We start from the raw sequence: 26,446 nt of genomic DNA, 5'->3' as shown, positions 1-26,446 counted from the left end.
TCCTCAGTTCAACAACTGCAGTCAATTATTTTTTTTTTTTTTTCAGCCAACACAAAAGGTGAGGGATGACCTCATTGAGGTCGTCTTCCTCAGCACAGAAGGGAATCTACGGTTGAGAACAAGTCGTGTACAACCCAGTTGATGCCCGAGTGTTGGACGAAATGTGTGACTACATGCTTAAGCAAGTCGTAGGCTATTTTGAGGTAGGGGGCTTTGTTGATTGGTAGCTCGGAGGTGGACTCAACGGATTCAGGTAAGTCGTCAACGACGGAGAGAGGAAACTCGACGAAATCGATCAAGTTAATAGCACCCTAGAATCGGGCGAGTCGAACCAGATTGGGTGGTCAACTCCGATCTGTTCACCTTCATCTTCTCCGATCTATTTGAGTGCCACAGAATCGACCTAGTTGTTCATCTTCGTCTTCTCCAATCTGCTTGAGCCCCCCGTCTTTCGTCGTTCGCCCCTTCGAGTTCAACAGAGAGAGATATTGAGTTTGTCATTTTTCCCTTTGAGTTCAATAGAAAGAGACCAAGAATCGACAGGGATGAAAGTTATTCTGGACTCTGGAAGAGAAAGATCGAGAGGGAGAAGATCTAGACACAAGAAGGATGATGGAGAGAGGAGATTCAGTCTGAGATTGGGAGTCTTCGAGAAAGTGAACTGAGAGGAGATTCAGTTCATTGGATATGGTCCGGGCTGGGGGCCCATGTCTTTAGAAAATTGGAACCGCCCCGCCCCGCCGTTTACTTGGACCCGCCTTGCCCCGCCCCGTTTTGTATATAACATAATATGGACCCACCCCGAACAGCTAGTACTCACCCCTACCCGCAGGCCCAGGGCCCGTTTGCCCACCCCTAGTATTATCAAGCGGTTAGTGGGGTCTAGGTGAAGGCCTAGACGAACTAAACTAAACGGATTTTATGTAAATTTATTATATTATATATATATATATATGCATGTTTAGACTTACAAAATGCATAATTGTATTGTGATTTATCAATTGCAAAATAAAATGACATACAAATTATAAAGTATTAAAACATATTGCAAAATGAGTAACAAACATATAGTAAGTGTTCATCTAAGTATTTAACAAGTCTCTTACATTTAATTGACAAAATAAAATACAAAATTAAAGTCACCGATTTTCTATCTAAATGAGAGTCGTGACATAAGCAGGTTTAGGCGAGCTAGGCAAGCGCCTAAGCGGGATAAGCGGAAGCCTAAGTGGATTTAGGCGCACTTTCTTAGTTTTTAAACGCCTAGAGACTAACCGGTATCATGGCTAGCTGCCTAACTCTTAGGCGAGGCCTAGGCAATGTTAGGTAGAGATTTTTAGAATAGTGCTATAAATATAGCATAGCTTTCGGTACTTTTTATTAACCTCTAAAGTGCTCAAGTCCAAGAAACAAAAATACACAACAGAAATTCATAGATTCATAAAATATAGAGTTTCCGTACAGAAAAAAGCTAGATTTTTATACAAAGGTGCAGCAAAAGATGGTTATGAATGTGCATTTGAGCTGTGAAAAACTCAGAACCAAGGCCTTGAAGATTGCTGCAGTCGCTAAAGGTATGCAAAATATATGCAGCAGTCTTTAAACTTAAGGCCATCCTCGTCCATGATCTGAATGGATCTTTTAGTCCAGAAATATCTAAAAGCCTTCTCCAGCAAGCAAGTTATAATTAGGTATGGTTTGGCATTAAGGTGCTTAAAAAAAAGCTGCTTATTTTTAAAGTTTTTATGTTGAAGGTGTTTGGTAAACTAAAACAAAAGGGGATTATTTTGGAAGTTGCTGTGATTGACAGCTGAAATCATCAGCAAAACTAAAGCAGCTAAATGCTGCTTTGGAAAACTGGCTTTTTTTCAAAGCACGCAGAGCTACAGTGCATCTTTAATGAAACTTTCTAAAGTCCAATAACACCCTCGAACCAGAAACGGCTCCATCTGCCATCTTCTCTAATCACCAAACCAGAAACGGCTTCATCGATCTCCATCGTCCCTCGAACCCAACCCCTTCTTTGCTTCAAATTGATTTCTCTCTCTCCTACGAGACCCGATGGATTTGTCTCCATCATCTGACGCATGAACCCATAACTTTAATCGACTCAATCTTGTTCCTCTACACAAGAAATGGAAACACAGAAACCCACCAGACTACCAAAACCAAAACCGATAATCGCAAAAAAAAAAAAAAAAAATCATAAAACTATCATTTTTCCTCTGCTATTTCAAGAATCTGCAAACAAAAAGAACAACAACAATTCAATTTCTCCTTCTTCAAAGTTTACAACTTTGAATTTGTTTCAAATAAAAAAAATAAAAAACGAGGAGGAGGTGGAAGAGATAACCTTAAGTCGCTGCTTGCAGAAGGAAGAGAGGTTGGACTGGAGACAGTGAGAAGCTTGTCGTTGTCATCGGTCAATCCCTCTAAAACCCTTTCATTGCCACTACAGAACTACAAGATCATTTTGCTGAGGACGTCGTCGATATGCTACATCGGTTGTTGATATATGAAGGACGAGATCGATTCGTTTGATAACCAAAAGGATGAGATTAACGAAAGCCCGCAGAGGATTGGAGGGGCGAAGCGAAGCAGCCTTGCTCTGATGGTAGTTGCCATGTCAGCTAGATGAAGGAGGAAATTAAAATAAAAAAGATGAAGAATGAGCAGAAAAAAAAAATAAAGACAGAAAATTAGGGAGTGGGGGAGAGTCGGGAGACTTCTACATAGATTATTAACAAATGAAGATGGATAAAAGAAAGATAAGAGAATTCTAGAGAGATTATTAATAAATAAAAGACATAGATTATTAATAAATGAAGATGGATAAAAGAAAGATAAAGCTGGTTTATTATTTTACATTTAACATTATACTCATTTTATACCATTTTTGGTCATTTCACACAGTTACAGCTATTTTACATAAAGATTTAGCAAATACTATAATACTGCTTTTTTTTTTTTTCCAAAAGCACTTTTACAAAAAAAGTTTACCAAATACTCTGCTGCTTTATTTCATAGCTACTTATTCTCACAGCACAGTAAAATCATTTTTTTTTTCAAAGCAGAACAATACCTAGCTTGCCAAATATAGCAAGCCTTTTAGCCAAGGCTAAATCTTTTTAGAACCCATGTGGCCTCAGTTATACATTAAAATATGTATTTTAGAGGGCTAAATTATAATTCAGGCTATGGTTAGCCTTCTATCAACGAAGATGACTTGGGCACTCTTTTTTTTATTTTTATTTTTATTTGTTATATATTCTTTGGTAACAATATAAATATTTTTATCTTAACAAATGAAAATTAGCATATGATCGTTCATGTAAGCAGGTGTGAGCAAAGTGTCGATAGAAGCAGAGACAGGGCAGCTGGAGGTGTTGGAGATGGAGTTGATTCCATGAGATTGACCATGTCATTGAGGAAGAAGCTTGGCCATGCCACCATACTAAGTGTTGAAGAAGTTAAAGGAAAAACTGACGAGAAAAAGCCAACTACTTATCCAATAACTTGGACATCAAGCTATATCCGATATCCACAATATCCTCTACACTATCACGTAGTTCATGATCAATATCCACAAGAAGCCAATTGTTCTATTATGTAATTGTTGTTGACATTGAGTTTGATGATTAATCATCGTTCCTAACCAACATTCACGCACCTTACCTGTCAATATATATTTAAGAGAAATAATAATGTTTAAGTTTACACCACATTTGATATAAAAATATGACAAGTTAAAAATTTCAAGAGTTTATGGCACAGATCTACAACGGTGATGTTTCACCTTGATCTCACTCTCACTCATTCGTGACAGGAATATATCATCGTTATGTGTACCTGAAATACTTTCGATGTAGGTTTTTTTTCTTTTTTTTCGAGACAATTGTGCTTCTCTCTATTCCTTTGTTGACCAAATGATTTTGGGGTTTTGAGATTTTAGCTTGTGGTGGTAATGTTTCTATGATCGGTTACATAAAACTTCATCAGGTAATTTTGGGGTTGTAGTAATGTTTTTGTAAGCGATCTTGCAACCACAAAAAGCCCACCAAAAAAGCCCACCACAAATCTAAGTCTTTGCCTGGATTGACTCGCAAAGATGGCTCCTATGTCGTACGATATGTTCTTCAGCAATACCATAAGAAATAACAGGACACTTTAGTTCTTGACCAAATGCGCAGACTTGTTCCAAACCCTGGAATTATTATTATTATTATTTTTTTTTTGTCTCAGTTATTGTGGTTGTAGAGCTTTTTAACAAAACTGTTTTTGTTATTCTGTGAGAATAAACAGCTATAAAATAAAAAAATTTAGTTGGAAAACTTTTTTCAGTAAAAGTGCTTTTAACAAAAAACAGTGTCTGAATATTTGATAAACTTTTATACAAATTGATGTGAATAAGTTGGTCAGGCATAATGTACAAGATGAAATGACAAAAATTGCGAAAGAATTTACTATTGGGGGAATATTAGCATAAATTGAAAGTTTAGGATGCTCAAAATCAAATTGAAAGTTCAGAGCAAAATGGAACAAGGTCCGAATTTCAGGAGATTCAAGGGCTCCTGCTAAGAGAAACTGCTCCTGAGACGCATCGTATAAGACAGACAATAAACTTTTATGCAACAAAAGCAGGATTCTTAGTCCTGTTAATTCGATACTCGAAATGTTACGTCCATTTCAAGGCATATCTTTCATCAATCGAAATATCCATCATGGAATACTCCTCTCCTCTGTAACGATTAACAAACCCGACATAACTTACTTAGAACGACAATACAACCTTCATGAATCTAGCGCAGCTTTCCCTTGTCATAAGTAGCTATGTTTTGGGGCTCGCACTCTGGACTAAACAATCGAACCAGCAAAGCAGTGGATGAGCTCACAGATACCGCTCCACGAGCCGCCCACCAAAGACTCCTCGGAACTGTAATTCTCGGACCTGCAAATCACAGAAACAACAACATACAAGCCCTGACTTTGTATAAATACAATAGAATGGATAGTATTTACAGCTACAACGAGGCATTCAACATGGAAAAACAAAACCATCCGAAAAAGCAAGTTTGTCTAAGGCTTAAACTTGGCATTGGATTATTATGATCAAGCACGTAACATTGAGTTGAATAGAGAAAGCATGTTGATAGAACAAACCGTAATGCAATCTGCAAAGGATCCAGAATCCCAACGATCCGCCAACAGTGAAAATACCGGCAGTCTGTTCCACAACTTTCTGCTACAATTCAGAGCTTCTTTCTCACACCTAGTAATGCTATTGGGCTTAACCCACTGAAAATTGTAACAGCCTAATTCAAAAACAAATTAAAAGTAAGCTAAAGTGAACAGCACCGGAAGCTTTTCATTTCCCTAACAAATACCATCATGCTTCAACCACTTGTATATTGCACAAAGCTTCTAACATTATGCATACTCATTAGTCACAAGCACGAAAGGCTTTGACCCAATAAAGTATAACCTGAAAATTTAAATCTATATAACAAATGTACGCTGTAATTGAAAATTATCTCATTGCGGCAATTTGTCGAACACCTTCTGTGCGCTCTTTCCCACAGGGCAGTTTAAGAAAAAGCTTGTATAACGCTAACACAACACAAATCCAATGGCATTACAGCGCAGGTGGTGTAGGGAATTACCTTTTTGGACCTTTGGGAGGAAGACAAGGCTGAAGACTGATCGACAAACAGACCACTTATCAAATACAATTCCCAAGCACAAGTTAAACCAGTGAAACCAAGAAAACTAACTTATTTTCTCAGAATCATCCTATTTTCCCAGAAAATTGAAATTTTCCATAGAAAAATCAAGAAAACGAAAAAGTAAAACCCAAACAAAAATGCAAAATCAAAGACCTACAGAGAGCAAGATCGAACCTGGAGCCTGGAACCTGGAGATGCAGAGCTTTGAGTTCCACTCCGTGGGGAAGAGAAAAGAGAGGCTACGGGAGAGGATGAGGAGGAAGGTTGCGAGAGACCTGGGAGAAAAAAGCAGCGGCAGATAAGATGGAAGAAGATGATAGAATTTTAGGGTTTGTTTTACGATGGAACGAGCTATCAACACATTTTATTTTACTTCTCACACAATCTTGATAATTTCTATCGATTGATCTTGTTTAATTCATACAGCCGAAATTACAAAAATATGTAAGAAGTAAAATAAGATGTATAAATATACCCTTTTATGATTTGGATGGTGTAAATATTAAAAAAGATAAAAAGGCATTTTTGTTCTAAAATTTTCTAATTTTGTATTCCATGAGTGGAACGAGTCGTTTCATGAGAAAAGTGAAACGGAAATTTAATCAAATTCGTTCTGTGGGACAACATGTCCCCATGTCTTTCTTTCACACATCAAACCTAGGACAAGCACGTTCCTTCCCACTTTGTTTTGTGTCGTTTTCTGTACTAAACGTAACTATGTGAATGGTGGCAGTTTTGACCATGGGACTGAAGGTATTGTCGTAATCAAAACCATGTTGCTGGCCATATCCTTTGCGTACGAGACGGGCTTTATAACGTCTACTGGAAGTCTGGAACCATCTGCGTGGTGCGTGACTTTGAACACCCAATTACAAGGCATTCTGATGAGGAGATGGAGGCACTAGAAAATCAAAGTAAACGTCAACTGGATTTTACTAAAGAATTAATTTGAGTAATCTCCGGTGTCGTTGGCTAAGCGTGTGGAAACCTAGGTTTTTAAGCTGGGGAAATAGATTGTCTCCTGTTGAGACTAGTCAACAGTAGGTAATGGTATTATTAAGCGGTTAGGCGGGATTTAGGTGGAGGCTTGAGCGGACTAAACGGATTTTAAGCAAAACTTATTATATATTATATAAATAAATGCATATTTATACTTTAAAAAAAAACATAATTGTATTGTGATCTATCAATTGTAAAATAAAATGACATACAAATTATAAAGTTTTTGAATGTATTGCAAAATAGGTAACAAGCATATATGAGTGTTCATCCAAGTATTTAACAAGTCCCTTACATTTTATTGACAAAATAAAATTCAAAAATTAAAGTTACTGACTTTCTGTCTAAATGAGAGTCGTGACGTAGGGGGCACCTAGGCAGGTTTAGGCGAGCTAGGTGGAAGCCTAAGTGGATTTAGGAGCACTTTCTTAATTTTTAAATGCCTAGAATCTAATCGGGACAGTGACTAGCCGCCTAGCACCTAGATAAGGACTAAGCGACGCAGAGATTTTTAGAATAGTGCTATCAATATAGCATAGCTTTTTGGTACTTTTTATTAACCTCTGAAGTGTTCAAGTACACGAAACAAAAATACCCAACAGAAATTCATCGATTCATAGAATATAGAGTTTCCGTACGGAAAAAAGCTAGATTTTTATACAATGGTGCAACAAAAGATAGTTATGAAAGTGCATTTGAGCTCTTGAAAAACTCAGAACCAAGGCCTTGATGATTGCTGCAGTCGCTAAAGGTATGCAAAAAATGTGCACCAGTCTTTTAAACTTAAGGCCATCGTCATCCATGATCTAAACGGATCCTTTAGTCCAGAAATATCTAAAAGCCATCTCCTGCAAGCAGGTTAGAATTAGAGAGCTAATTAAAGAGCTACCAGGCTTGCCAAATATAGCAAGTCTTTTAGCCAAAGCTAAGGGCTGGTTTGGTATTGATGTGCTTTGAAAAAAAAACTGTTTCTGCTTTGCTGTGAAAATAAGCAGCTGTAAAATAAAATAGTAGAGTGTTTGGTAAACTTTTTTGTAAAAAGTGCTTTTGAAAAGAAAAAAAAACAGTATCATAGTGTTTGATAAACTTTTATGTAAAACAGATGTGAAAAAAAGTTGGTTTTTCAAAGCTGGGTTTTGCAGCTTTTTGTTTTTGGTTTTTTTTACCCAAAACTATGAAGAAAAAAAAACTGAAACTAAATGTTTACCAAACATAAAAAAGCTCCCAGCATTTTTTTATAGTTACTTTTTTCAGAATCACCTCAGTATCAAACTAGGACTAAATCTTTTTGGAATCCATGTGGCCTTACCTATACATTAAAATATGTATTTTAGAGGGCTAAATTATAATTCGGGCTATGGTTAGCCTTGTATCAACGGAGATGACTTGGGCACTCTTATTTTATTTTATTTTTATATATATTCTTTGGTAACAATATAAATATTTTTATCTTAACTAATGAAAATTAGCATATGATCGATCTGTAAGCAGGCGTGAGCAAAGTGTCGATAGAAACGGGGACAGAGCAGTTAGAGGTGTTGGAGATGGAGTTCATTCCATGAGATTGACCATGTCGTTGGGGAAGAAGCTTGGGCATGCCACCATACTAAGTGTTGAAGAAGTTATAGGAAGAATTGACAAGAAAAAACTAACTACTTATCCAATAACTTGGACATCAAGCTATATCCAATATCCACAACGGACTTGGATTGTCTGTCCTCCTCATCTCATACTCTTCTCATCCCCTCCTATATTATATGGTCACGGTTAAGCCACATCAACATTTTATATTGATTTTTTTTATAGAAATAATAAGACAAAAAGCACTGAGAATATAAAATGTTGACGTGGCTTAACCGTGACCACAGAAATAGGAGGGATGAGAAGGGTATGGGATGGGGAGGGCAGACAATCCAAGTCCATCCACAACATCCTCTACACTATCACATAGTTCATGATCAATATCTGCAAGAAGCCAATTGTTCTATTATGTAATTGTGGTTGACATTGAGTTTGATGATTAATCATCGTTACTAACCAACATTCACCCACCTTACCGGTCAATATATATTTAAAAGCAAGAATAATGTTTAAGTTTACACCACCTTCGATTTAAAAAAAAAATACAAGTGAAAATTTTCAAGAGTTTATGGCATAGATCTACAACAACGATGTTTCACCTTGATCTCATTCTCACTCATTCATGGCGGGAGTATATCATCGTTACGTGAAATTTATGTGTACCTGAAATATTTTTAATGTAGTATTTTTTTTCAACTTGCACTTGATAAAGGCATGCATTCAAAATAGGGATAATGATCAATCAGGATAAAATGCATGAATTCAAGACAATGTACGTAACAATTGTGCTTCTCTCTATTCCTTTGTTGACCAAATGATTTTGGGGTTTTGAGATTTTAGCTTGTGGTGGTAATGTTTCAGTGATCGGTTACATAAAAACGTCATCAGGTAATTTTGGGGGAAAGCTTTAGGATTTGTTTAGTAATCTACTTAAATCCAACTTTTTAAAATCAAAAATAATTTTCAAGTTTTAAGCTTTAAAAACTTGTTTGGTATGACTATTTTAAAAAATTGAACTCATGACTAACTCAAAAATATAGTATATTCTCTAAAAACATAAAAAATGAGTATTTAAAGTTTTTAAACTTAAACTTACTCCTTTCTTTTCTCTCTCCCCTCCTCTCTCACTCCAAATCTCTCTCTCTTTCTTTTCTTCTTTATCTCTCCTCTCTTTTTTTTACCTCCAATACACTCTCTTCATTCTCTCGGTTCTTTCTCTCACTCATCTTCCTCTCTATCTCGTCTAATCCTCTCTCTTCTTTCTCTTTCTATCAATCATCTCTTACTTTCTTTCATCATCTTTCTCCCTCTCCTGCGACCCCCTCTTTTTAGATCTCTTTGTTTAGTTTAAGTCGTAGGATTAAAAATTTTAAATCGCAAACCAATCAAGTTTTTGAGTTTTAAAGAAAATTATTTTCAAGAAATATTTTTAAGAAATGATAAAAAATTTCAAATAGAAATAGACCCTTAGCTTGTGGTAATGTTTTTGTAAGCGATCTTGCAAGCACATGAGATTTTTGGAGTGTCAATAACAATTCTCTTATATAAATTGATGTGAATATGTTAAATGACTAAAAGGGACATGGTAGTTTAATATGATATAATAATTGTCAAAAGAATAATGTTGGGATAAAGATTGTAATTTTTTTTAAATGTGTGGGGGTATACTTGCTATTTAAAAATTGCATTAAATGAGCATTGATTAATATGCTTTGAAATAAAATAAAATAAAATGACATTTTTTTTTAAAAGCATGGTAAACACTGCTTCTGTTTTTTTTACTGAAAATATGAGTATACCCCTTGAAATTCAATTTTGTTTAACTAAAACCCATCATGATCTCTAACAAAAACCCAATAACTAGGCTCCAACTAAGCAATATCCATAATTAAGTTTGACTTGGCAAAATTTGTATTTTTGGATGTCTAAATTACCCCTAATAACACTTACTTTGGGTTTCTCACTTATTATCTACATTTATTGTACATTATTTCATTCAATTAAATGTCTTCAAGTACCTTATGGGGTTTGGAAAAAAAAAAATTTAAATGTCATGATTCCTATGCATTTAATAACAAAAATTTACATGATGCCAATCTTCTTATATAGTTGTTTTCACATGATGCTAACAGGTAAATTAGTATATCGTACGAATATAAAAAAGTAATTTTATTTAAAATTATCAATATTATAAATATAACATATTAAATGATTTTGCACAACATATGTATAATAATAATATAAATTCCTAGTAAATTATGTAATGATACATGCGAAATAATTTACTTACAAAATAAATAAATATTTTTTATTCAAAATTAATTAAAGACCAATATTGTGCAAAAATATATATATATATGTATATATATATATATATATAATAATTTACCTACAAAGTAAAAGAATATAATAATAACAAAATGTGGCTATTATATATGTAATATCACATGAAAAATAATTTAACTACAAAATAAATAAATGTTTTTAGCCAATTGACTCAAAATTACTTAATTAATTAATCACATTTTATTTTACATAAAAATATGAATAAATTAATTGTACACACACACACACACACACACACACATATATATATATATATAATTTTAACAAAATGTGCCTAATACATGTGGCATCCCACGTCGCCCAGGGGAGTGATCCTTATATGTATATTCTCATCCCTACCTAGCACGAGACCTTTTAGGAGCTCATTGGCTTCGGGTTCCATGGGAACTCCGAAGTTAAGCGAGAAGGGGGCTAAAGCAATCTCATGATGGGTGACCCATTGGGAAGTTCTCGTGTGAGTTCCCAAAAACAAAACCGTGAGGGAATGGTAAGCCCAAAGCGGACAATATCGTGCTACGGTGGTGGAGCGGGCCCCGGAAGTGATCTGTCCCAGGCCGGGATGTGACAATATTGTATCAGAGCCTAACCCTGGCCTAGTGTGCCGACGAGGACATCTGGCCCCTAAGGGGGGGTGGATTGTGACATCCCACATCGTTTTGGGGAGTGATCTTTATATGTATATTTCCATCCCTACCTAGCACGAGGCCTTTTGAGAGCTCATTGGCTTCGGGTTCCATGTGAACTCTGAAGTTAAGCGAGAAGGGGGCTAGAGTAATCCCATGATGGGTGACCCATTGGGAAGTTCTTGTGTGAGTTCCCAAAAACAAAACCGTGAGGGAATGGTAAGCCCAAAGCGAACAATATCATGCTACGGTGGTGGAGCGGGCCCAAGAAGTGATTCGTCCCGGGCCGGGATGTGACAATACATACATGCAAAATAATTTACCGACAATGATTGTCAAACAAATAAAAGAAATGAAACATATGATGATAATAGAAGTATAAAGTAGATAATTTTATAATAATGAGGCTCTTATTTCCCACAATTATGGTGGATAATTAAATTCATTAACGCAATTAAAATGTTGTGGCACAATTGTAAATAGTTTGAAAATAATAAGTATTTGTTTACATGGCAATATACTTCAAATTTGGGTTTTATTTGGATGTTTAAAATGAGATAGGTTTTTGTCAAGAAAATAAGTGTTGCATTGGCTTATATCTAAAGTACCTTTTTTTTTATGCTTTTCTACTGTCATTGACGATAGGTTTTAAAAAAGAAAAACCTTTTTTTGTTTTACCAAACATATTTGATGTTCCAGATTTTTTTAATAAGCTACTTTTTTTAATAAACTGCTTTTTTTAAAAGCACCACAATCTCAAACCAACCTTTAGTTTTATAACTAAAAGCTTTCAACTTGAAGTCCAATGTATTCTTTGTTTTGTTAACACTAAGCTTTCAAATTGCATATGAAATGTAGAATGACCCAATCATTAAGTTAGATAGCACAGCCAACTTACTTATACGATGACTTGCCAACTCAATATCTTTCTCTTATATGTTAAGCTTTGCAGCTAAAACAGAGAATTAAATGCATACCGTGTCCGTATCTGACTTGCTACTAGTGTGAAAATCTTGGTTTCCAAGCAAATGATCGTTTGTATGTATTAACAACCCTACTTCATGATACTCGTTTTCGTAGGGACATGCACACAAGTCAACAAGAAGTAATATTGTATGAAGACTAAGCTCCTATAAATACCTTATCATCGGTTTCTAAGTGGCATCCAAGTAACTCAAGGAGAAATTGAGAGTAAACATTTCATAGATTCATAAGACTACTTTTCTGTTCCCGAACATGAAGGTAAGCTTTTTCATTTGTTCATATATATATATATATATATATATATATATATATATATATATATATAATTTATATACTTAAGTATTTCGTTTCTTTACAGAAACAATTTCTTCACACTCATGTTTTTTTCATCTCTTAATTACTCTCCTTTAAAACTTCCCAAGGAGTGTGTATGCGAGAAAAAAGTGTTGGAAAACCACTTCGTTTTCTTTATTATTTTAAAATTAACTGATACACTTAAGTATTTCATTTTTTAGAAAAACGATTTCTTTACACTCATGTTTTTTCGACTCTTAATTATTCTCCTTTAAAACTTCCCAAGGAGTGTGTATGAGAGAAAAAAGTATTCGGAAATCACTTCGTTTTCTTTATTATTTTAAAATTTTCACCTTTTTAAAGCTAAATCAAAAGGGCTTCAACTATATGTGATCTTTATATATGCAGCAAAAGATAGTCGTGAAGGTGCAGATGAACTGCGAGAAATGCAGAACCAAGGCCTTGAAGATTGCTGCAGTTGCCAAAGGTATGCATCGTAAAAATCATCAAGCAATCGGGTGATATATTGAAATGATCATTGATCATTCATATGAATTATTGAAAATTACTTAATTAATCAACTACTGATGAATCACTGATTAAGCAGGTGTGAGCACAGTGTCCATAGAAGCAGAGAAAGAGCATGTGGTGGTGATCGGAGACAGAGTTGATGCCGTTGACTTGGCTAAATCATTGAAGAAGAAGTTTGGCTTTGCCACCATAATAAGTGTTGAAGAAGTGGGAAAACCGGAAGAAGTGGAAAAACCAAAAGAAGTGGAAAAACCGGAAGAACAGCCAGCTGAGCCAATTCAGTGGCCATCAAGCTATATTCACTGTCCACAGTATCCAGCTGTGCTGTACTACTATGATGGATTCTACAGATGGTAAATTAATAGCATTTCAAAATTGATATGGCGCAGTAGTTTGAATCGGCTCCCTGCAACAGACCTTAAGAATCATGTTGCATATGGTGCAGCACTTTTGTCCTTGTTGTAATTGGAATATAATCGTCTCTATGAAAATATAAAACAAATATTGCATCACCTTTAATTGTTCTACACGTTAGCGTATTCAAAGAGCAAAGTAGTGCATTAATGGCTTCTTCTTCTTTTTTTGGCATTAGATCTGGGTCCAAAAAATCAACATGCTATTAGGTTAAATTCAGTATTACATTTTCTTCACTTTTATTTTTTATATATTAATTTTACATTTTTTTAACTATTAAAATAACTAAAATTGTCTAATTCCATGCATTTTTTGTTTGTATTTTTAAACTTTGAATATTTAAAATTGGTTTATTTTTAATCTATATAATATTTTCTTAACAAAAATACTAATATACTAGCATAAACTCACCTCAAGAACATACGACCTAACTCAAGGAACAAATATGTAAATGGATAATATACTTATTAGCGAGATATGAAACCTAATTAAAGGGTAGATAAATACAATTAACTTGTGATATAGGTTGATTATAGAAATTAAAAATAAAATATATGAACGGGGTTTGAAGGAAGAAGAAGAAGAAGAAATAATATATATGAATCAGGGTTAGAGCAGGAAGAGAAGAAGAAGAAAAAGAGGAAATAACAAAAAGAAATAAAAAGAAATAATTAAAGAGATAATTAGGAAGAGTTTTAATTCCTACAATAAATTTCATCATTAAAGAGATAATTATTGATAATAAAGTAATCCTAAACTCAAGGGATCGAACCTATATTGACAAAATGAACTATTCTTAATATTGGCTAAAAAAATTGAACTTATATCAAATTTTCTCTTTTTTAAATATTTTATATGTACAACGATATTAGCGGTGAGGTTGAGTTAATCTACACAATAATTAACAAAGTATCAAACTCACAATTCATGAAAGCTGAACCTAATACTCTATCTTAGAATAAGTAGTTCCTAGACTAACACATGAGTCAGTAAAGATAGTTCTCTTCACTCTATCAAGGCCTAGATTCGAGTCCTGATGATGGTAATATTTTTAATGAGCGATCTATAAAAAATAAAATAAAATAAAATAAAAGCCTAAGACCCTATATGTAAGTCATCAAAAAAGCTTATGATATGTCATTGCCCTAGAATGAGGTAGTGTATCTTCCCCTTAAACTTGTGTTAACAGAACAAAAATATTATAAGTGTAACGTTACTTTTGTACATTTTATCTTATCTATGGAGAAGAACACAATAATTTATGTACTCTGCATCATCTTTTAGTACCCATGATTTAAGTTTGATTATGGCTCGTTTTTACACCTAGAAGCCCAAGTTTAAGAAGTGACAGCCTATTTTAAAGGCACGAAGGACATAAAAACGGCCAACTTTATATGTGTAAATTGGGTTCAGAATTCAGATCCATAGAAAACTTAACAAGAAATGGAGTTGGCCCTAAAAAATTTATAAAAAGAGAAGAAACTTTCTAGGTGCAAGCTCATAGTGAGTTGGGATGTGTTATCCACATACCCTATTTTATCTCTCACACACCTCTTAATAATTTATGTCCGTTGATCTTCTTCAATTCATCCGATCCAACGGTTGAAAATTTAAAAAATGTGTGAGAAGTAAAATGGGATGTGTGGATATCACACCCCTAATGAGTTATAGTATTATGTACCAAAATGTTCAATAACAGTTAGGGCTAATTAGCTAGGCAATTCTGTTGGTTTTGCTACCACATGTTGATTTCTTTTCTTTTTTTTTTTTGTCAAAAGGATAAAATTTTATTAAAGTCTAACCGAGACGTTTACATCTTCAGCAAGAATATCTCTCTTAATTGAGACACCACATATTGATTAGGGTTTAGTAAATCATATTTAATAGTATTATATACCAAGGTGTTCGAGTTGGGTTCACCCTCAAGATAGTATGAAGTAATTTCATAATTAATCCACTTGAACATCTTGGTACTTGATTCGGCTAAATTCATTTACAAATTATTAGCACCTGCAAAAGTAACATACTAAAAAATTGGTGTAATATACTATTTTTGCAGAGTCATGACAAACTAAAAAAGTCGGATGAGAAGGTTTGGTGTGTGTTGGTTGGTCCATATGCACTGGTTTGATGGCTTATCCTAGTGCTGAAGGTTCTCCAACCAAGCTAGCTAAAGGGCTATAAGCCAAAACATAGACCGTTTGACACAAAATCCGTCTCCAATCGAAAGATGGGCCAAAAGGCTTGCGGATAGAAACCAATACCATGGCAGTTATATATATGCCCTTTATGCAAAGGGATCCCCATTTTTTGAAAAAAAAAAAAAAAAATTGGGGATTAGGTGTAGGGCCCACTTCACATCGAATTTCAACAATCCGAATCTCTATTTTGTACGTCTCGATTCATAGATCATCCTTGCAAAAATTCAATTCAATCTGAAATCATTTGCCTATTTAATTATCGAGAACAAATTTCATTGTTTCTTATCTAACAAAAATATTCGTTAATTTCTTTGAACTCAATTAGATATCTTAAATATTTCCGATTTGGCTAACATTTTTCAAGGATGATTTATGAAGTACAACTTGAAAAATAGATAGTTCAGATCGTTAAAGTTCGATGTGGTGTGGACCCCACAACTAATCCCCTTTTTTCAAAAAAGAAATGTGGACATCCTCTTAACCGTTAGATTTGGCTTTAATAAAATCATGTGATTAAGATTTTGTGGCCTGTAATTTAATCTCAGCCACAGAATTTCATAGTCAAATCTAATGGTTAAAAGGGTGTCTCCATTTTTTTTTTTTTAAATGGGGATCCCTTCCCTTAAATGGTGTGTGTGTGTATATATATATATATTATGACAATTAACCACAATAAACATATTTAGACATTTTGTTACTGAAATGGTCATTGTTTATTATGTCGTCATTCTAGTATTGTTTATATGTCATTGTTGTGTCGTTGATAAATGATCGATGAAAAATGATTATTTCTGTAAATCAAGTGTCCAGTTTTCTTATATTTTACTATTCAATTTTTCTTATAATGAAGTTTTATTAGAATCATTTTCAATAAATATTACAAAAATAAGTAAATAAAATAGTATAAGGAGTTACAGGTTTACCACCACCTGCCCCCTGTGATAGTGTTAACTTTCTTCACAGCTACCATTCAAACTGTGACATACAATTGGTAGGGCGCCATGACCCAATTGTCTTTCTCAATGTTATCTTGTAGGCAAATGGCTGTTTCAGTTTCCGGTTCTTGTTTGATCATCTACATTCAATCAACGGCCAGGAAAGAAAGAAAGAACCAAGATTTTGATATTATTTTGGTCCTCTATTAGTGATGATTTAATTTAATTATGAACTCAAGCCAAACGGGTCACTAGATCTCCTTTAATAAAGTAAAGTGTTTAATTAGAACTAGAGAAACATAAACTATATTCAAATAACAAATTTATAGAATATGGATGGTTTTATTTTATATATGAATATCCAACTTTGCAAGCAACTGACGAGAACATAAATAAAAATCTGTATATAGGAACCTCAAAATTTCTTAGAACTTTGCAATCACATGGAAGCAGGTCATGGCTATACCCACCATTATATATATATACATAAACAAAAAGGCCTTATTCTATTAACTGGAGTCGGTTATATGTATCCTAGAACGCCAATGAGCTCGATTTTATATAAGTTTTCCGTTAGGTCAAAGTACTTGATATCTTTTTTTAAAGTATATTTTCAAGTCTTACTAGGTCTTCTTTTATTCATTTTCTCCTAAGTCTCTATCTCATAATCACATTATATATAGAACCAGTAAATCAAATCTTGCTTTAACGACATTTATCCCATTACCCTTTATTGGTTACTAAGCAAAATCTAGTAATTGGTTGTATAAACTTATATGTTTGACAAAAAAAATATAATACAATCAGTGCATCTATATATCATATAATAATACATGGATGGTAGGGTTTCTAGAAGATTGACTCTGCCCATCCTCACCATCAGTGCCCATACATTGAATCTTCATAGGTAATGCAAGTTGCAACAAATGTCTATGCCACTCTTAAACACACTGTTGATTGCATTTCTCGAAGATATGAGATTTACTTGCATACATAAATTTATGCGGAAAAGATCAACGATGCAGATTAAAATTCACACTGCTCAACTACGTAATTGCTTGTTTGCGGAACCTCTTTGAGGCACTTTAACAAACATTTTGTCTCTCGCCCTAGGTTATGTATCCTTACATTAACCTCGTAATCGGGCAAGTCAATGAAAACCTATTTCCTGAGGGCAACTGCCCCTCAATTTCCCAACCCCAAAAGAACCCCCCCTACCTATACATAATTTTATGTGCAGCCAATAGCTTTAATTAATCACAACTGTTAGACCAAACAAGTAAAAACAACCCAATATTTTCATTTTCTGTTTAGGGAAAGAATCATCAACCCTATAAAAGGAAATTATGGATTATGAAAGGCCCTATAATCCCACATGAGTATCCTACACATATAATTGGCTTGTGGCAGTAAGCAAGAAACTAAAATGAATCCACCAAGTGGTTTATTGCCTGCATATAAGGCTCATGATTCATCAGAATAATCTGCCCATGTCCCACTAGCATAGCTGCATGGTATGTGCTTTATTATATATAGAGGAAAGTAAGGCTATCTCCAACCGAACGAGGGTCAGAGGGTTCATTTTGGCCCTATGGTCCTCCAAGATATTAATATTTTAATGAATAGTACAAGATCATATTTGCCTTCATCTCCAACCGAGGGCCATAGGGCTCGTTTTAGTCCTGTGACAAAAAACCATCTCCAACCGAGGGCTAAAAGGTCATAGGGCCAAACATAATATATTATTTAAATTTAAAAACTACAACAACTTAAATTTAAAAAGGGTGATAATTATGTGAAGAATGGTATAGGAATGGCTTAGGTATTTATAGGGAAAAAAGGGGAATTTAAAAAAAAAATTAATTAATTTTGGCCCAAAAAAAAAAAAGGACAATACTGTCGGATATATCCGACAAAAAAATGTATTAATAATGAAAAATCCAGCCCGACCTGGGGTTAGCTAGCTGGCAGGATTGAGCCAGCCGATTGGCCCTTTTTTGTCCAGTGGGGCCCACGAGCCCTTTGGCCTAGCCCTCAGTTGGAGACGGTTTTGCTATTTTCGGCCCTTTGACCCTCTGAACTCTTCGGTTGGAGATGGTCTAAGTTACTTGTAATATTGCGGAAAGGGATCCTCTCTGGATCCCTTCCACCTAATCTTCCTCATCAAACAATTCGGACCCTTGAAATTTGATCCAGCTGCTACAAACAGGAGCCTACTCTAAAAGTTATAATAACTTTAGCCATTTGATCAAATTTCCAAGGGTCCGAATTGTTTAATGAGAATGATTAGGTGGAAGGGATCCGAATCCCTTTCCCAATATTGGGATGCTTTGTAAGGATTCTAGCTGATATGTCCCACAGAAAGATACCTTTCTTGTCGACTTATATTGTATGCCCTAGACTACAATTAAAGAATCTTCATTTGCCAATATAAGAACTACGAAGAAAAGAAAACAGTGGAGCTTGAAACAAAGTAGGCTATTAAAGATTAATTGTATTTGAATTAAGTTAAAGGGACGAGACGTTCGTTATCACCTCAATATTGAGGTCACATCAAAGACACTTCAAGCCTTCCAATTAGCCCTTGGATTAATAATGATACACCCCGATCCGGAAAGTTCACTTGAACTCCAAATCAAGTAAGTCTTATATGTATACTCTCATCTTTACGTAGCACGAGGCCTTTTGGAAGCTCACTGGCTTCGGGTTCCGTAGGAACTCTGAAGTTAAACGAGTAGCACGCAAGAGCAATCCCAAGATGGGTGACCTACTGGGAAGTCCTCATGTAAGTTCCCAGAAACAAAACCGTGAGGATGTGGTAGGGGTTCGAAACGGACAATATCGTGCTACGATGGAGTTGAACCAGAAATGTGATGAGGGCCCGAGCCGAGATGTGACAAATAGGAACACCCACCTTTGATGGATGCGTAGCAAACAACAATTGCTGCTCATATTTTATTTTATTTTTTTTAAGAAAAGAAAAGGGGGAACAAACTAACTCAAGATTCCAATTGTTTTATTAAGTAAATCATGTTTAATTACATTAAGTGGATAGTGGATATCATAGCATGCATATGGTCCAAAAAGCTTAATGGGATGATGATACCATCAAAAAGCTTAATGGGATGATGATACCATCAAATAATTTTAAGTTTCCACATTAATGCCATTGGATTTGCCTATTAGGTTGCATGGATCAGGATCCTCTCCTGATTTAGGATCTAAGGATAAGGATCCTCTTGACCAAGGGGTGTGGACCGTTGGATAAAAATCCAACGGCTACAAAGAGGGAGGTCCTTTTAAAATTTTAATAATTATAACCGTTGGATTTTCATCCAACGGTCCATATTCTTTAGTCCGGAGGATCATCATCCTTAGATCAAGGGAGAATCCTCATCCAGGTTGCATGTCCTTTTCCTTTTTTTGCCTTTTGAATATTAATTATATTTTGAGACTACTAATCAAATACATCTAATTGTGATTAGTGACTCATGACTTTACCTTCAAAGTCACCACAAAACTAAAATACATGATGAGGTGAGCTAAACATCCTAAAAATGCATAGGCAGAAGCTTACAATATAAAATTACCAAATCATTACTATTCCTAGTTCAAGAAAATAACATGGATGACTGGTAGAAGAAAAGCAACGAGGAATTGCTTTTCAACAACTACCCTTCTGCCATTGACTGGGAAAAAGACTTCTAATTATCTTTATTCAAGGTTTATAATAACAACAATAAAGTCTTATTTCACTATATGAATTCTAGAACGTCATTGTGTTTGGTTTTGCGTTAAGTTTTGCGTTAGCTCCAAGTATTCCATATCTTTTCTTAGAAGTCTATTTTGCAAGTCTTCCCAGGTCTTCCTCTATCATTTTTGTCCGGAGCTTCTGTGTCATAATCACATCTTCTAATTGAAACATTTGTAAGTTTTTGGTTCACATGTCCAAAACACCTTAACCATTTTCTTTCCAATGGTATAGATATCGAGTCAAAATGATCATCATGACAAATGGCTCACACGTAATAAAAAAAATTAAAAAAAGGGGTCATTTCCATGATATTTGCTCGTTTTAGATTGCTTATGTAATTACATAACACTTTTACTCATTAGTGTTTATGTTATAAATGTTTTTATCATAAACACGTTGAAATTAAAAAAACATTGTTGCAATCGCAAAATAGTACTCTATAATATAAAAAGGAGAACTGCTAAGGAGACTTTAAAAATAAGACTATAAATTCTCTACCATCTCATATGTTAACGTCAATTTCTATGTTAATATTACAAAATATTGTGTCAAACATGAGATGTCCATAAAAAGTCTCATTAGACATTAAACATAACAATAAATAAGCTAGGATATTACTCAAAAAGTATAGATGCTTTGCTTCAGAGCCCCAAACACCCATGCCATGATCAATTTATGTGAAACAAACCAAAAATCCAAGCTTAAATCCCCACCCCCACACGCATACATACCCCTTCATATCGTCTCCTCAAGTAGTTTGTAATCCAACAAAACTAAAATACATGATGAGGTGAGCTAAACATCCTAAAAATGCATAGGCAGAAACTTACAATATAAAACTACCAAATCATTACTATTCCTAGTTCAGGAAAGTAACGTGGATGACTGGTAGAAGAAAAGCAACGAGGAATTGCTTTTCAACAACTACCCTTCTGCCATTGACTGGGAAAAAGACTTCTAATCATCTTTATTCAAGGTTTATAATAACAACAATAAAATCTTATCTCACTATATGAATTCTAGAATGTTATTGTGTTTGATTTTGCGTTAAGTTTTTTTGTTAGTTTCAAGTATTCTTTATCTTATCTTAGAAGTATATGTCCAAGTATTTATATGTCTTCTTCTACCCCTTTTATCCTGAGCTTCTGTGTCATAATTACATCTTCTAATTGAAACATTTGTAGATTTTCGATTCACGTGTTTAAAACATCTTACCCGATATATATTCTCTTTCCAATGGTATAGATATCGAGTCAAAATCATCATCATGACAAATGACTCACACGCAATAAAAAAATTTAAAAAAAGTCATTTCCATGATATTTGCTCGTTTAAGATTCCTTCTGTCATTTCATAACACTTTTACTCATAAGTGTTTATGTTATAAGTATTGTTATCATAAACACGTTGAAATTAAAAAATCACTGTTGCAATTGCAAATAATACTCTCTGATATAAAAAGGAGAAATGCTAAGGATATGTTAAAAATGGAACTCTCTATAACTTCTCTATCATCTCATATGTTAACATCAATTTCTATGCCAATATTATAAAGGGTAAATTACACTTTCATACTTCAGGTTTGGGATCTATTTTAATTCCTTACAACATCTTTAAAACATTTCACTTTCATACCTTAAGTATTATTTTATTTCAAAATAATACCTCTGTTACATTTTCCATCTATTGATCTGTTAAATGCTGACGTGACTGCCATATATATGACATGTGGTTGCCAAATGTCTGCCACGAGGCAAATAAAATATTTTTTTAATTTTTTTTTTTAAAACCTGAATTTTCTCAAAAAAAAAAAACCCCAGTTCGTCCCACTGGAGCCACCCCTTTCTCCCATCCCCCATCACCCCTCCCAAAAATCCTCCATCACCCACAAAAATTCCACCCGAGATTAGGTGGATCTACCACAAAACTAGTCCAAAAATCATCTCAAACTCAAAGTATTTTCAAAACCCACCCATACTGAAAATCACTAGATCCTGACCCGAGGGGGGCGGGGAAGGGGGGGACGAACTAGGTTTGGGGTTTTATTTTCCTTCTTCTTCTTCTTCCTACTGATGCTGCTGCAGGTTTTTTGGGTTTTGTGTTAGGGATAGGGATGTGGGTCGTTGGGGGGGGGGGCGCCGGGGGAGGGATAATGGTTTCATTTTTTTTTTATTTTCTTTTTCTTGAGAAAATTCAGGTTTTTTTTAAAAAAAATTAAAAAATTATTTTATTTGCCACGTGGCAAACATTTGGCAGCCACGTGGCATATATGTGGTAGTCATGTCAGCATTTAACAGATCAATGGATAGAAAATGTAACGGAGGTATTATTTCGAAATAAAATAGTACTTAATGTATGAAAATGAAATGTTTTGAAGATGTTACAAGGAATTGAAATAGATCCCAAACCAGAGGTATAAAAGTGTAATTTACCCAATTATAAAACATTATGTCAAACATGAGGAAGAGAGTCCATAAAAAATCTTATTTTTTAGAAAATCTCTTTAGCATTTCTCTCTAAAAAGAATATGTTCATTAGACATTAGACATAACAATAAATAAGCAAGGGTATTACTCAAAAGTATAGATGCTTTGCTTCAAAGCACCAAACACCCATGCCATGACCAATTTATGAGAAACAAACCAAAAATCCAAGCTAATAAATCCCCAACCCGCGCCCGCCCAACAAACCATCCCCATACTCAAGAGACACCTCTCCCTTTTTCTCTCTACACCCTACCCCATTCCCTCCCCCTCTCTCTCTTCCAAAACAAACCTCACTATCGATGGCGTAAAGAAACAACCAAAGCAAAGCTTGCGTGCCCGAAACCATAGGAAGAATCGCAACCCAATGAGATTTAAATAACAAGGATTAAAACCCATCTCCAAAAACTTTATCTTCTTCTGAAAATTTTTAGATTTTTCACACTGATACAGTAGAACCAGAAGAAAAACAGAGTGAAACAGTGGGAAGAGAGAGAGAGAGAGAGAGAGAAGAACGGTGTCGTTTTGGTTCGTGTCACACGCTAATGAGAAGTAGCGAGCATTGTGCGAATTGTCAACCTGGGAAAGCCGGGAGAGTATCTGTTGGACGGTATTTTCGACTGCATCCATGAAATCACGACGGCTCTGGCTTTTTCTGCTGCTAATAGGATGAGCGATTCAGCTTACAGAGTCGAAACGACGTCGCGCCTCGCCCAATGGAGGATCGACAACTTGGCTTCCTGCACATACCGAAAGTCCGATCCTTTCAAGATTGGCAAGTGGAACTGGTCAGTCATAAAATTCTTCCTTTTTTTTTTTCTTTAAGTTTTAATTTTCTTTACCAATTTCCTTGGTTTAATTGAAATCATTGATCAAGAAGCTTAATGAAGAATTGCCCATTAATCTTTCGATCATATATATGATAATCTGATTGGTAACTGGGAATTTTGATATATATATTTTCTGGGATTGAAGGCACTTATCTGTGGAGAAGAACAGAGTGTTGTTTGTTAGATTGTATCCAGAGATATCGAATTTGACGAGAGATAATCCGCCGATTGCTTCGTTTATTATTCGAGTCGTGTGTTCTGTTGGTGATCGAAAGGCCTTAACTCATCCAGGTAATCCTCAGATTATGTTCATGATATTAAGTATTGATGTGTCGATATCATTGTCACCAACAAAACGTAGCAACATGTTACGAGTGTATCGATACAATATCGATGCATGTCCATTCCTGAGAATTTCTTTGAGGATTAACTCGAATGCCGTTGTTTAAGATATTGTTCTTTTTTTTTAATAGACTCTATCTTTGTTACATTTGTTTTAGAAGTTACAAACAAAAAGCTCAAGAGCAATGATGATTTCATTTGGGCTATTGACGTTCCCTTAACCGGAAAATTCATCATCGACATTGAATTCCTTGATTTGAAGACTGCATCCGGAGAGGTAAGCATCTTGATTTGATGAAATTTGCATAGAGCTAACAAAATCACATTGTTCGTGCGGAAATGAGATTAGGGTAAGCAAAAGTGTAAGTGCTGATTTAACCTTTCCTAGTTTGACAAGGATAATTTGCCGTTACATGTATAGGGTGGAGAACCTTGCTCCATTTGGGCTGGAGGATTGACGCAAAAGCGATCAAATGCAACTGCTCTTGCGTCCCTTAGTCGAATGTTAACAGAAGGCATCCACACGGACATCATGATTAACGTGTCTGATGGAAGCATTGGAGCTCATCGGGCGATGCTTGCTGCTCGATCAACAGTTTTCCAGAGCATGTTTTCACATGACCTCAAAGAGAGAGAACTGTCTACCATAAACATCTCCGATATGTCAATTGAGGCTTGTCAAGCTTTTCTTAATTACATTTATGGGAACATCGGGTATGAAGAATTTCTGACCCACAGGTTGGCACTTCTCCATGCTGCTGATAAGTACGACATCTCTGACCTGAAAGACGCCTGCCATGAAAGTCTTTTGGAAGATATCGATACAAAGAATGTACTCGAGAGGCTCCAAAATGCATCTCTATACCAATTGCCGCGATTGAAAACCAGCTGCATGCGGTACCTTGTGAAGTTTGGGAAGATTTATGACATCCGAGATTATTTCAATGCTTTCTTGCTATGCGCAGACAGGGACTTGATAGCAGAAATCTTCGCCGAAGTTCTTGGTGCCTGGAAAGGGTTCTGAAGTCTGCAAAAATAAAAGAAAGTCAAAAGCGTGGCTTCGTATCTTGTTGTCATGATGATTCTTTAGTGCAGATGCAGATTGAAATTTTCTGTCTTCATGTACATATATATTGGTTCTGTCGACATAGAAGTCGCCATCCATGTTACAGAAACATATATTCTTGAATTCGACAATGAAATTTGAATGATTTTATATTTTGTTCTGTTCTTTTTTATTTCAGATAACTCGGGCCAAGTGAGTTGATATGTGTACACTGAAATTACTTTACCATCTTTTCCATCTATCCGGGATCAATTGAAAAAGAACCTAGAACAAAGATTTTATCCACTTTCTAATAAAAAGCAATCCAACTATCTGAAATGATATCGACCAATGTCAAACAATATGATCGAAAGGGTGGTCCTATCCGCACATCCATTTTTACCTCACACACCCTTCTCAATTTCCAGCCGTCAGCTCAGATTCAACGGACAAAAATTAACAAGGTGTATGAGATGTAAAAAGGGTGTGTAAATAGCACTACCCTGATCGAAACTGTATTCAATGGGGAAAAGTAAGCATATGCAATTTATGGGATCAGTCATCAGTATTAGTATTAGTTTTCACCAAAAAAAAAGAGAGAAATTTTTGTTTGCCGCATAAAACACGAACACATTCTTACTCCGATATCAGATAGTTTAGTAAACAACATCAATGTGAATTCAAATTCCAACAACTCAATCCAACTCCTCCTCAATCAAATTTCTCCTCACCCTACTACGGATTACTAATCATGTCATTAATATAATGATATGGAAAGTAACGAAGACAAAATAGTATATGAATTCTCCTTTTCACTCCAGAGTTTTAAAACTCAGCATGAGCAAAGCAACCAGAAGGGCAACTGGGCAAGTTTCAAAGCAAAGTAGCTTACCTTGGAGAGAAGCTCTCAGTTGGGGTTCTCTCTTCTTCTTTCTAACATTGATGTAACGATAGCTCTCTTCTTCTTCTTCTTTCAACTGAAATTTGAGAGACAAACCCTGATAAGGTGAAACATATTCAGACATTTTAAAGTAAGGAAGAACAACTTCTGGGAGCTGCTTTTTATATGCATTGCTGATGGAGAGAATTGGAGTGGTTAGTGGGAATACGGAAAGAATATTTTTAGAATCATTCTTTTAATTTCTTTTTGTTTTTTGGGGTTGACTACATGACAAAGTGGGCTTTGGAGCCCTCAAAAATATCTATCTACATGAACTCTTCCAACACCCAGCCCAAACTATTTTGCAGATACAGAGAGACAGAGAGAGAGTTAGGTATCAGTAGATCGCGTTCGGGTTTATTTATTTATATATACGTCGTGTTTCTATCAACTTAGCTGATCGACGACATGCATGACAATA

The 26,446-nt window shown here is 35.0% G+C and overlaps 2 protein-coding genes, 2 long non-coding RNA genes and 2 pseudogenes across 6 annotated transcripts; 4 read left to right on the top strand and 2 right to left on the bottom strand.

The window, feature by feature from the left end:
* Positions 1-1,495: 1,495 nt before the first annotated feature.
* On the top strand, positions 1,496-3,816 carry LOC148698267 (heavy metal-associated isoprenylated plant protein 47-like; annotated as a pseudogene).
* Positions 3,817-4,807: 991 nt separating this feature from the next.
* LOC137716335 (uncharacterized) lies at positions 4,808-6,082 on the bottom strand. 2 transcript variants are annotated; one of them, XR_015961052.1, is made up of 4 exons: positions 5,898-6,082; positions 5,661-5,696; positions 5,161-5,312; positions 4,808-4,948 (listed from the first exon to the last, which is right to left on the bottom strand). It is a non-coding gene; the product is annotated as an uncharacterized LOC137716335 (long non-coding RNA). The 2 variants fall into 2 exon arrangements; XR_011065660.2 differs by lacking the exon at positions 5,661-5,696 and having other exon boundaries at positions 5,898-6,072.
* Positions 6,083-7,384: 1,302 nt separating this feature from the next.
* On the top strand, positions 7,385-8,717 carry LOC148698266 (heavy metal-associated isoprenylated plant protein 47-like; annotated as a pseudogene).
* Positions 8,718-12,380: 3,663 nt separating this feature from the next.
* LOC137716477 (heavy metal-associated isoprenylated plant protein 47-like) lies at positions 12,381-13,593 on the top strand. 2 transcript variants are annotated; one of them, XM_068455936.2, is made up of 3 exons: positions 12,381-12,514; positions 12,959-13,037; positions 13,158-13,593. In XM_068455936.2, exons 1-3 carry the CDS (start codon positions 12,509-12,511, stop codon positions 13,436-13,438), a joined length of 366 nt encoding a protein of 121 aa, XP_068312037.1. In that variant the 5' UTR covers positions 12,381-12,508; the 3' UTR covers positions 13,439-13,593. The 2 variants fall into 2 exon arrangements, with proteins under 2 accessions (XP_068312037.1, XP_088546406.1); XM_088690280.1 differs by lacking the exon at positions 12,381-12,514 and having other exon boundaries at positions 12,953-13,037.
* Positions 13,594-23,066: 9,473 nt separating this feature from the next.
* Positions 23,067-25,258, top strand: LOC137716275 (BTB/POZ domain-containing protein At1g55760). The gene is made up of 4 exons (XM_068455702.2): positions 23,067-23,656; positions 23,844-23,989; positions 24,199-24,317; positions 24,462-25,258. Exons 1-4 carry the CDS (start codon positions 23,538-23,540, stop codon positions 25,062-25,064), a joined length of 987 nt encoding a protein of 328 aa, XP_068311803.2. The 5' UTR covers positions 23,067-23,537; the 3' UTR covers positions 25,065-25,258.
* LOC148698265 (uncharacterized) lies at positions 24,142-26,118 on the bottom strand. The gene is made up of 2 exons (XR_015961051.1): positions 25,978-26,118; positions 24,142-25,067 (listed from the first exon to the last, which is right to left on the bottom strand). It is a non-coding gene; the product is annotated as an uncharacterized LOC148698265 (long non-coding RNA).
* Positions 26,119-26,446: the final 328 nt, after the last annotated feature.

The sequence above is a fragment of the Pyrus communis genome, chromosome 3, assembly GCF_041283825.1.
Source record: "Pyrus communis isolate YQ-2024b chromosome 3, ASM4128382v1, whole genome shotgun sequence".
Taxonomy (NCBI): Eukaryota; Viridiplantae; Streptophyta; class Magnoliopsida; order Rosales; family Rosaceae; genus Pyrus; species Pyrus communis.
Note: the sequence above shows the minus strand (reverse complement) of the source record. Positions and strands in the feature narration are given on the sequence as shown.

Coding starts and splice junctions, on each gene's coding strand:
- LOC137716275 (XM_068455702.2), top strand. CDS start 23,538: ATGAGCGATTCAGCTTACAGAGTCGAAACGACGTCGCGCCTCGCCCAA. Junction 23,657..23,843: donor AAGATTGGCAAGTGGAACTG/GTCAGTCATAAA, acceptor CTGGGATTGAAG/GCACTTATCTGTGGAGAAGA. Junction 23,990..24,198: donor AAAGGCCTTAACTCATCCAG/GTAATCCTCAGA, acceptor CATTTGTTTTAG/AAGTTACAAACAAAAAGCTC.
- LOC137716477 (XM_068455936.2), top strand. Junction 13,038..13,157: donor GATTGCTGCAGTTGCCAAAG/GTATGCATCGTA, acceptor CTGATTAAGCAG/GTGTGAGCACAGTGTCCATA.